The 11708-nt window shown below is 40.1% G+C and overlaps 1 protein-coding gene across 1 annotated transcript in view; it reads right to left on the reverse strand.

Annotated features, from left to right (window-relative positions):
• Positions 1–605: 605 nt before the first annotated feature.
• The window catches only part of GDF10 (growth differentiation factor 10), a 22096-nt gene continuing 10993 nt past the window's right edge, over positions 606–11708 (reverse strand). The window contains exons 2-3 of the mRNA XM_036769640.1: positions 8474–9417; positions 606–1698 (exon numbers count right to left, since the gene is read on the reverse strand). Coding sequence (XP_036625535.1) covers positions 1507–1698; positions 8474–9417 — 1136 coding nt within the window. The 3' untranslated portion in view covers positions 606–1506. The remainder of the gene's footprint in view (positions 1699–8473; positions 9418–11708) is intronic.

The raw sequence follows: 11708 nt of genomic DNA on the forward strand, positions 1-11708 counted from the left end.
TAGTAGGTGCTTTATAGCTGCTTATCAATTAATAGAACCTGAAGGCTGTAATCCTAAATGCTGCAAAAGTTATGCTTTGCTTCTACCTTAGGCTAAAACTAGGAATTCTGGTGCCCAGGGCAAACACCGTTGAACATCTGGTGAGGAGAAGACATTTGATTTCAGGATTTATGGCCCTTGAGGGTAGGGATCAGAGTTTAGGACACGCCCCTGAGAAGAGACAACAGAAGTCCCAGGATACCACCAGCCTGAATGAAAAGATGCTGGGATACAGGCAGTCCCAAAACGGTTTTTCCTCCAGATCGGTGAAATGGACAGTACAATGGAACATTAGGGGGAACCTTTTCCTAACATGTTCTGGATCATAGGTATAGAACTGAAGATCACCTTAGAGAACAAGTTGTTTCTCTCACTTGTATGCCACTCATCATTTCCTTTCCTTGTACTATATCTCTGTGTATACCTTTCTCATCTCCCTAACTAGAGAGCTACAAAATAAGGCTTGTACCTTCTATAACTTTATATCCTCCCAAGAGCATTACATATAGTAAATATTTGATTAATGGAGTTAATTAATGAAAGAAGGAAAGAACAGAACTATACCATTTTAAAAAGATACAACTGTACTTTAATTTATTAGCTTTCAGTAAAAAGCACTTATAACATATTCTATAGTATAGAAAGTATAATTTACAAAAATATAAAATCTTGGTTATTTTGTTTTAGTATTTAAACATATTACTATGTGTGTTATTTCAAGAATATGTGTGTCTCAACAACTCAAAATTAACCCAGCAACTCACACATCTGCAGGGTACACTGGAGTACCCCCTTCTTTTGCAAAATAAAATATATATTAGGAGGAAGTAACCAAAAATAGGTTATATTAACATACTGTATATATAGATATGTATAAAAGCTTATACAGTGCACTACATTTGAATCTCAAAGAAAATATACATTTAAGCCCTTTATTACAGCCTTCTTTTCAATATAAATATGTATATTAAAAGGCAGGTGAGTGTTTTAAACAAAAAATTTTTTGTAGGGAATCAACAGGCTAGATAGACAGTGTGAAGCCCACTTCCCAACTTATGAGATGATAATGTAAAAAGGCACAGGAATAATTTTGGGGTGTCTTGATGAAAAGTTAATGTAATAATGGTGGCAAGCTCTGAGTAAGTAGAGAGTAGAAGGCCTTTGGGAAGGCCCATAGACTGGGTGAATTTTTTGAACTCAGTGGGCTGTCATTAGTTATTAAAAAAATCTCCAAAAGAATGAAGAGCTCCTTCTCCAGCCTCATGGGGTTGTTTTTCCTGTGTGTGTGTGTGTGTGTGTGTGTGTGTGTGTTTACTGACATAAACAGGATCATAAATACAGCTGGCCTCATTTCCGTGACACAAGGTCCCCAACATGCACTGCTTTTATGATCAGATGGGGTCTTTTTTCCTTCCTTTCTGTCTTTTCTTTTCTTTTCTTTTTTTAACAGAAGTTCATCCCAGAGACTTATCGGCAGGCACAAGTCTCCACTGACATGTTGGGATACACCTTTAGCACCACATTTCTATTCTCATCTAAGAACAGTACGCTGAGGGAGTTCATTTTATCAGGAACACAGCAGGGCTCTGGAATGCCTGGAATGATCCCCACTGCTTTTACAATGCTCTGGATTGTGGCGTGGTTTGATGGTCGCACAATCTAGAAAGAGGCAAAAGAAACAGTGTTATTCATTTTCACCTATAACCATGGCCAGATTGGCTTAAGATTGACAGAAAAAGTGAGTGACATGTAACACAGGGCGTCCCAAAAGTCTTAGTGTATTTTCAAACTTAAATAACGTCAGAATCATAAAGGCTGCAAAATTATAAAAACATTTAAAAGGTTAATTATTTAAAAATTTAAAATAGTAATATGTTTTTATTAAAATTCCTCATAACCACTATCTTGTGCTATACATAGCTCTATTCAATGGTCGAACTTTATAAAATCTTTCAGCTTCTGCTCAGGGATTTGAAAGGAATGCATTCATAATCCTAATCTTAAAGTTATCCAAAGGAGAAGGTTTTGATGCCTACATGGCAGTTTGCTATAATCCTACAAGAAAAGGTCTAATGGAGATAGATCAGGTGATCAAGGCAACAAAGCCAGAGGATTACCTCTGCTTGTCTGGGAAAGCATCATCTTGTCTGAGAAAGTGCATCCAAACTATTGCACACACAATGTATAATTATATGGTTCCTTACCTTGTTAAAATTTCCTTGGTCACAATTTATAAAAACTAAGTGTGTCAAATAAATCTATGTAATTAAACTTTCAAATGATGTTTTTTGTAAGTTCATAGAATTTGTGTTTTTGAAGTTCATAAAGGTTATATAAATTGCATTATATAAAACTGCATTAAGTTTCATATATGTATACATATGTTATTTATATGAACATATACGTATGTATCTACACATGTGTATATATACATATATATGTATATATGTGCGTGTGTGTGTGTATATATATATATATATATATATATATATATAACTTATATAAAACTTCATTAAGATCTGGGGACACTATAGATAATTGGAAGAATAGAGTTAGACGGTGAATTTCAATAATGCCATGGAAACTGACATGGAAAGACACTGGAAGTGAAATCAACGCATCTACCAGTCATGACTTCAGAAGATAGAACAGTGAAATACACCTCCTTCACCTGACAGAAATGTGACACCCCACAGAAGTGAAACGAAGGATATATGTGCTAATGCATTGGTCTGTTTTGCATAAGCATACTTTACTGAGACAAGAGAAAACCATTGGGAGGTCAGTCACTAGAAAGTGACAATGACATAAAACAAAAAAATCAATAAAATGTTAATTTTTTAAAAAGTAATTAATAAACATTTATTAAGCTCTTACTATGTGCTAGGTGCTGTGCTAAGACAGCTAAGTAGTGCAGTGGAAGTCAGAAAGTCAGGGAGACCTGAGTTCAAATTTGACTTCAGAGCTGTGTGACCCTTGGGTAAGTCACTTAACCTCAGTTTCCTCTCCTGTAAAAATGAGGTTAATAATAATACCACCAATTCACAGGACTATTGTGAGGACCAAATGAAATAATTTTTGTAAAGTGCTTGGTATAGTACCTGACACATATTAAGTGCCGTATAAATGCTCTTTTAAAACAAATAAAGGTATTAGATTGGCATCTAGTCTAGTACTGGACACATAATTATTGCCCTGGATTGATTGATTCTTTGAGGGTGTGTTTTAAGCTGGGGCAGCTAGTTGGAATTACAGTGCACAGAAAGCTGGACCTGGGCTCAAGAAGACCTGAGTTAGAATTTTACTTAGCAGCTTACTAGCTATGTGACCCTGGGCAAGTCAGTCAACCTCAGATGGCATTAGTTTCTTCATCTGTAAAGTGGGGATAATAATACCATCTCTCCCTACCTGCCCCCATCCTTTTAAGGTTGTTGTAAGGATTAAATGAGATAGCAACTGCAAAGTGTTCAGCACATAGTAGGTGCTATAAATTATTATTATTATCGAGAAGTAAGAGAAAACCAACTTTATATTATATTTGATTCATTGGTTATAAGTGGTTTTCAGTATTGATTACATTTTGTGCTTTAGATGAAAATTAAAACGAGGCTAATGCCTATCAAATAACATATTTTCTCTCTAAAACTGAAAAAAAAGCTCAGAAATATTTATGAGCTGTAAAATCAATGAAGCCACACACTTTTCCTATTAACTGACTTACTGTCCTCCCAGGCTAAGCAGTCACTCTGCAAACCCTGAGAACAGTCAAACATTAAAACCTCCATGCCTGACACCCCATAATTTACCCCTGGTTTTGCTCACATGGCCGTGGTTTTGACCCTAGTGTGGCTTGGTTTCTACAGCCAAAGCCAAGGGGAAGATTTGTGGCTTTTTCTTAGAGAAGGGAATGTTTAGCTCAGGCAGTGAGGAAGAACTATTTTCCTGAGAAAGGACAGGAGGTGATCAGAACTCTAAAATAACTCCTCTCTGGAGGGTGAGCACAGCTGGCTTTGCCTCTGAGGAGCCATGAGGACTCCCAGAAGAGAATTACACTCATCTGAGCCTATTGAGAAAAGTTGATTTTTCTGATACAGAAACCATCATCTTCACCTTCTAGCTCTAACCATCCTATTATCAGGGAGAGTTCATTGGGAGATTTAGCTGGTTCACCAATTCCTAGCTCTATTCCTCCCCTTCCAACATTGCTCCCATGCTCCTTCCCCCTTCAATGCAACCACAAAGTAGATTTAGGTAGAATAAACCATCCTCTAGCTTTTAAAGGCTATACAGACTGAAAAAAGCTAATAAAAAGTCGGGGTGAGGGGTGAGAAGGAGGTACCAAATCAACAGACGGTCCCAGAAGACTGTAACAACCGAGACACACCCAAAGAAGACACCTAACCCTGATCTGCCATCTTGTAATTATCAGGCAAGCTGGTGTGAGTGGACCAGAATAAATCAACTCTCCTAATCTGGAAATAAAACAAAAAAGCTCGCAAAGTTTGAGAGTTTGGCTTCTACATGGCCAAGGTAGCTTTATTTCACCACATGGCCCAAAACTCTACCTCTAACCTTATGCAGCCATTTTGAGAATAAATGCATAGTACTATTACAAAACTGAGTGGACAAGAGCATGGCTCTGTGGGCTGGTCCTTTGCTTCTGCTTGGGGGAAGAGGGGTAGGGACAAAAAATAGAACTGGGAAATAAAGGGGCCTTAAAGACCTTCTAATACAACTTTTCATTTCACTGAGGCCCTGCTAGGGGTGGTAAATTGCATCAAATTTGCATCAAATCAAGCGGTAAAATAAGGATTAGACTCTAGGTCACAGGACTCCTGGACCACTGATCCTTCCCAGACGCCATGCTCTTTTCTTTGACTTATACTCTACCATAGTATCAAGTCCCAGTAGTATTTTCTCTGTATACCAAAGACAGAATAGATTATACACAGTATGCTGCACACAGTAGGTGCTTAATAAATATTTGTTGAACATGCTTAATGGGCATAATAATTGCACCCATTACACTGGATTGTTGTAAGGATCAAAAGAGATAAGCTATGCAAAGCACTTGGCAAACTTTAAAGCATTATATAAATGCTAATGATTATTAATGCGCCCAAGAGGATGTTGGGAAAGCCCATTTGGAATTTTGTACGCTCCCACCAGTATGCAAGCTGGCCTGCTGCTACAAACACATGGCATAATGTTCCCACTTAATGCTCATGGGGGCCTGGAAATGTTATTTCCTCTCACCAGGAGTTGTGACTTGGTAAGAGAACTGTGATGTTGAAACTGCATCAAGACTAGGCTGCTCTGATGAGGTTAGGATTTATCCTCTAAGGCCCAAAGTACTGTTCCTGGGAGTTGATGAAAAGAGTGGCAAATGCCACTTGCCAAGGCACATTCACAATCCTACCTCTGAAAAATGACTTGGAACACAGCCTCAAGTCCTTCCACTGCTCCCACACCCCAGCTCAAACCAAAGCTACTCCTTGCCCTCCAAGTGACCTCAGCCACTCCAGATTCTCCCAGCCTATCTTTCTGACCCTTGTTTCCCTCTCATCCTTACGAAACGTTGGTGCTTCTTTCTTCCATTTAGGATCAAAGGATCATAGACTGATGCTGGAAGGAGTCCTAGAAATTATCTAATCCAACCCACTCATTTTACAGGTGAGGAAACTGAGGTCCAGGGAGGCAAATTGATTTTTCTGATATCATACTCGAGATTCCATTTCTTGAGCTCTTTCCAATGCTGATGATGATTTTCAAAGATACACTTCCTGCTCTTTCATTTTTCCCTTTTCCTCTCACCCAACTTTCCACCAGCCCTATCATGCTAATCCTCAACCTTCAGCAAATATTTTGTAAATCCTAAAATTACTAATTACATATCTTTCTGACTCAAAATTGTCAAAGATTTTATAGAAAACGTGTATCTAGGGATATCCAGAACTATGAAAATGGGGAAGGAGCAAAGCCATTCATTGGTGTATATTTAGTCCTTGTAGATACGATACAAGACTGGGAAAGAGATAGTTTTTTTCTAAGGACCTAGGTGGGATTCACAATTTGACCAATGAGACCCCAGAGAGGTTAATTCATTTGTCTAAGGTCACATGGCAGTACTAATTTAGACAGAATTATATGGAGAGTCACATTTACATAGAGTTTTCCCCTCACAATCCTATGATTCATTCTAGGGATTGCTTTTTGTATTTTATCCCCAGTGCCTAGCATAGTGCCTGGAACATAGGAGGTGCTTAATAAATGACTGCTGATTGCTTGCTCTGAGACAGATGCCCCAGAGTCACTGATAGATTAGGCATTTAAGCATTTAGGATCATGGAAATATAAGATGATAAATGTAGACCTGGAAGGGACCTCAGAGGCCATCTGGTCCAACCCGTTCATTTTTCAGATGAAGAAACTGAGGCCAAAGTGGTTTGACCAAAGTTCCCCAGGTAGTCAGTGGCAGAGCTGGGATGTGGACTCAGAGCCTGTGACACCAAGTCCAGCTCTCTTTGCATGGTACCATTTTTGCCTCTTATCTAAAGTCATAAAAATTCAGATTTGGAAGGCATCTGAAAGGTCATTCAGTTCTGGCGTGTTTACTAGTATGGGGTCCTAACAGATGGCCAATACATGCCAGAGGCAGCAAGGCAAAGTAGAAAGAGGACCGGACTTAGGAGACAGATGTCCTAGGCTAGAATCTCAAACCAGCTGTTTAATACCTGTATTACTTTGGGCAAGTCATTTAACCTCTGTGGGTCTCAGCTTTCATCTTTAAAATCAGGAGCTTGGACTAGATGACCCCTCTGGCTGCTTCTACCTCTAACATCCTTTAATTCTAGGCATCAGAACCTGGCCTAAAGCTAAAGCAGCAGGTGGTTGACCTTGAGGGGAGGGTTGGTTACCACCTAAGGACATCGGCATTACTTCTAAGAACAATTCACAGGGGAAGAGAGGAATATTTGAATGGCAGATCTCTGGTCCATGCTTCTGCGGAAAGATTCAGGCTCACACTGTCGACTTAGAGGGCTAGTTAATTTCAAAAGAAATGGAGTTCACCCCACCATCATGACTTTCTTAACCATTAAGGTAATTTTGTGCATGGCTGTAATAAGACAATGGTTTTGTTCTACCGAAAGACTATGAATCAGAAACAAATCTCAACTTGGCTTCCAGTAAAGAAGTCAGTTCTTATGTGAAGAGATGATCTTGTGTAATTAATAGGGGGCTAGCCTCTAATTCAGAATGACCTGGGGTCATGTTCTGCCTCTCACACATACAAGCTATGTGACCCAGGGCAAGTCACTTAACCAATCAGCATTCCAGGAATTTCTCTAAAGCTAGAAATTACATAACAGTTGTCAATCAGCATTGGTGGTGGGGTGGGATCCTTATCGAAAGCTTTGTATACCAATGAAATCACAAGATCATAGCAGGACCCTCATCTTCCATAATATGGACAACTCTGTACTTTGAAAACAACTCAGCTGCTTAGCTTCACTAAAGAGATAGAATGGCACAGAGAAATTGTAGGTACAAGCTCTGCTATTAGCTGAATATGTCCCTTTACCTCAATTGCCTCATTTGTAAATGAGAGGTTTTGACTTGATGGGCTTTGAGATCAGAAGCTGGGCTTGAACCCATATCTTCCTGACTATGGGGCTGGCTTTCTACCTAGTAAAGTACAAGAATATAAATTCCTTGAGGGCAGGAACTATTTGATCTCTACTTCTGTATCTCCACAGCTTAGCAAATTGCTTGGTATACAGAAGGTACTTAAATTCTTATCAATAGACAGACAGATAGATAGATAGATAGATAGATAGATAGATAGATAGATAGACAGATAGATATTGTCTATGGGATATTCTTCCCTAGCACAGGCATTGATGTTCTTTATATAGTCCAGCTCAACATCCTTCCAACAGAAGGTTGCCCATGTTAACATACGGTTTTAGGAGAAGTTTGGATGCTTCAGAAATACTAATGGCTCTGGGTATAGAATTTGAATTTTCTAGTAGGCATATTTGTTTAACATAAAATTGAATATGGTTATGTCGTTCCTTATTAGAGGGGGCTACGTGGCCTTAAGTCCAGCAAGCCATGGAAATGAGAAATGCTTTAGCTTAGCAGCACTTGTTCCAAGGTTTTGAACCCTTGACAAATGCTTTTGAGAAGCAGAGAGACAAACAGACGGATACAGAATGAAAGGCATGGTGATAAAGTGGGAGTTCATTCCTTGATTCATTTAGAGCTAGTGTAGGGTCAAGAGAGAGAGAATATTTCATTGTTAGTTTTGAGTTCTATAGTAGGAGAAATGTGTCATTGACCCAACTTATTTTCACAGTTCCTCTATCCAGTAATAAATTATGATTATTGTCCTACTGAAGTAGAATTCAAATAGCAAAACAACCTCCTCTACCTTGGGCATTGGGAACTCACAAGCCCCAGAACAGTAATAGGCATCAAATGATTTAGGTGATATGATCCATTCATTCCACCCTATGTCAGCAAAGTCAACTTTCAAGTATCTCCGGGAGCAAATTCTTGGCTCATTCCATTGCTTTCTTCGTGCCTTTTTCATGGTTTTCTCATCAAAATTAAGCATCTGAGATTTTGTGAGCATTTCATTATGATCCTGTCCTTTTTTCCGTCGGTCTTTCCGGGATGATTTAGGTTTTAGTGCCTTATAGGCATTCTCCCACAGGTCATGTTTATGATAGTGTTGAGGGTGATGAGTGTGGTGGAGGTGGTGGGGATGGTGGAGACTGTATTCTACCTCTGGAAGCTCATTGTCATGGATGGAACCAGGAACATAAATGTCCCTCCTCACCCGGGAGTCAGTGGAGGCATTGGGTGAGCGGCTTGGGTCAGTGTCACCGGTTGGGAAGGGGTCATACCTCTGGAGAGTCACTGCCACACTGTTGGGCTCAGAGATTGCCAGATCATTAGCATAGACAAGGATGTAGGGCATGTTGTTTGGTCCGGGGCCATGGAAGACTTGGTCGTTCTCCCCAGAATCGAACTCAGCCAAGAGGAGAAGCTCCCCATCCTGCTTGGCTTCCTTAATTATATGAGAAATATCCTTGGCTTGCCAAACACCCCGTTGGTGGGGGAAGATAGTCACATTACCCTTGACCAGCCCAAAAGCTGCATTCTGTGGGATGCTGCGGAATATCAGGTGGAAGCGAGGGAGGGGTTGTAGGTGCAGAAGGCGGCAGGAGGAGTTTTTGGAACGCTTGCAAATTACTTCTCGGGACCGAGACCGCCGATCTGAGTAGAAGTGGAATGTGGCTGAGAGAACCATTTCTGAATCTTGCATGGATGTCAAATTGAAATGATACAAGGCTTTCTGGTCAATCATTTCTGTGAGGAAAAGTGACAGAGACAAAACAAAGCTAGTTAAGGACAAGGGCATATCTCAGACTTCTTAATATAACCTTTAATATTTGTAGCAAAAATATTCATAATTTGATAGATCATACAGGAAGAAAAGAGTTAATTTTGAGTGGGCTAAAAATCTATAATGTTATCCATCACTGATTCTGTATGTAACCCAACATTTCTTATTTCTTTTTGGGGGGAGTGGGTAAAGAAAATGTCTTATTCATAGTCTTAAGGAGCCTGTAGAGCATTGGGAACTTATATGACTTTCCCAAGGTCATATGGCTAATTTTTTAGGAGAGATCCCTCTTCTCCAGTGGCACCATGGTAACCCTTCTCCCTTTTCTACTGGGTCTTCTTCCTCCTCCTCTTCCTCTTCCTTCTCTCCTCTGACCACAACTATTACAACTACTACTACTACTAGCTGTTATTCAAGATTTACAAAGCTCTTCACAAATATTAGTCAATTTGACCTTCACAATGACCCTGTGAGGTTAGTGCTATTATATTCAATCTACAGATGGTAAAACTGAGGCACAGAGAGGTGAAATGGTAACAGATTTATTATATATAAGAGATAACTCTTAGACCAAGGTCTTCCTCACTTTAATTGTTGTTGAGTTGTTTTTCAGTCATGTCCAATTCTTCGTGACCCCATGTGGGGTTTTCTTGGCAAAGATATTGGTGTAGTTTGCCATTGCCTTCTCCAGCTCATTTTACAGATGGGGAAACTAAGGCAAACAAGGTTAAGTGACTTGCCCAGGATTATACAGCTAGCAAGCATCCGAGGCCAGATTTGAACTCTAAGGCCAGCTGTTTGTTCACTAAACCACATAGCTTTGCAACCAAACATGACTTACCTATACTGGGTATCATTTGCCAAAGAAGGTAACATTCTTATAACATCCTTATGTTGAATATGCTTACAATACCATCTATGGAAAAAATGCATCTATGCTTAACAATAGAAACAGTTTAGACATCTGCAGCTCATTTTGGTCAAGGATTTCAAAGCCTTTTTTATAAAAAGTGGGGCATCTCAGCTCTCTATGAGGCCGAGAAACAGAGACACCCAAAGTCCGAAGGCCCACACAGTGGTAGAGTATATCAGAGAAATGCCTCAGGCAGGCCTCACACAGTAACCCTGATCACTAACCCTATAGTCCTCCCCTGTGTCCCGGCCAGGTTCTTCCCCTGCAAACATTTCATTAGGTCTCCTCAATAATTCCTTTCACTCCTTTAAACATGTCATCTCCCCCTCCCCCTCCCCAGCCCATGTCCTGAAAAATTCAATATCCTTTCAACAGCTGTTTGAAGGTTCTTGCAAACTTTAACAAATAAATCCTCCAAAATCTCATATTCATTTTCTAGGGAAGCTGGTGTGTGTGTGTGTGTGTGTGTGTGTGTGTGTGTGCGCGCATGTGGGGAGTTTTCTCTTTTTTGTAGGGCTAGTAAAATTTACATGAAAACAGGAGCTGTTTTGTTCCCACTTTCATCTCCTCCTGCTGCTTTCTCCCCCACCAAAAGTCATAATTCTATGTCAATTGCTCCATAATCCCCTCCACAGCAACACCTCGAAACTCCTGATTGAAGAGCACGTCTCCAAGTGGGAGAGTGAGCAGCAGGAGCAGAGAAACTCTCGGGAAGCTCTATCTCACAACCACGGACAGGCTGCTAAAGCTGGGGGAGACGCAGGAGGGAGGCTGAAGCCGGACAAAGCCGGGTATTATTGGAAAAGAGAATGTTCCCGGGTGCTTTGCAGGAAGCATCTCTGACTTGGGCCATATTCGATCAAGTGGAAGCTGCTTCCCCCTTAAAAATCCCTCAAGTAATATTGAGGGGTTTGTTCTAAGAAGGAGGGGGCAAAGACCCAAGTGGATTTGAAGTATTTTCAACTTCCTGTCTTAAGGCCACTGAAAAAAGATAGATATGCATTTACCTCCTACAAATATAATGATAGATAGATTTGCAGTGTGACTCCCCAAATGCTGTCACTTAGAATGCTCTCCTTCAAAGGAGACAAACTTTCTCACATACTCAGTGTGCATCTACATTAGAGAGGGACTTGAACCTGGATCTTCTTGACTTCAAGGTAAATTCTCTATCCACTAGAGGCTGCCTCTCATGCATTTAAATACAGTTCCTTTAGGCAGGACTGTGTTTACAGCAACTAAGCTGGTTGCCCAGTACAGTTATACCTTCGTGACCAAATCCTTTGAGAACAAGGTTTTTAATAGTGAGCCAGTGCATAGAGAGGTCAGGATTTACTCTGC

The sequence above is a fragment of the Trichosurus vulpecula genome, chromosome 8 (genome assembly GCF_011100635.1).
Source record: "Trichosurus vulpecula isolate mTriVul1 chromosome 8, mTriVul1.pri, whole genome shotgun sequence".
Taxonomy (NCBI): Eukaryota; Metazoa; Chordata; class Mammalia; order Diprotodontia; family Phalangeridae; genus Trichosurus; species Trichosurus vulpecula.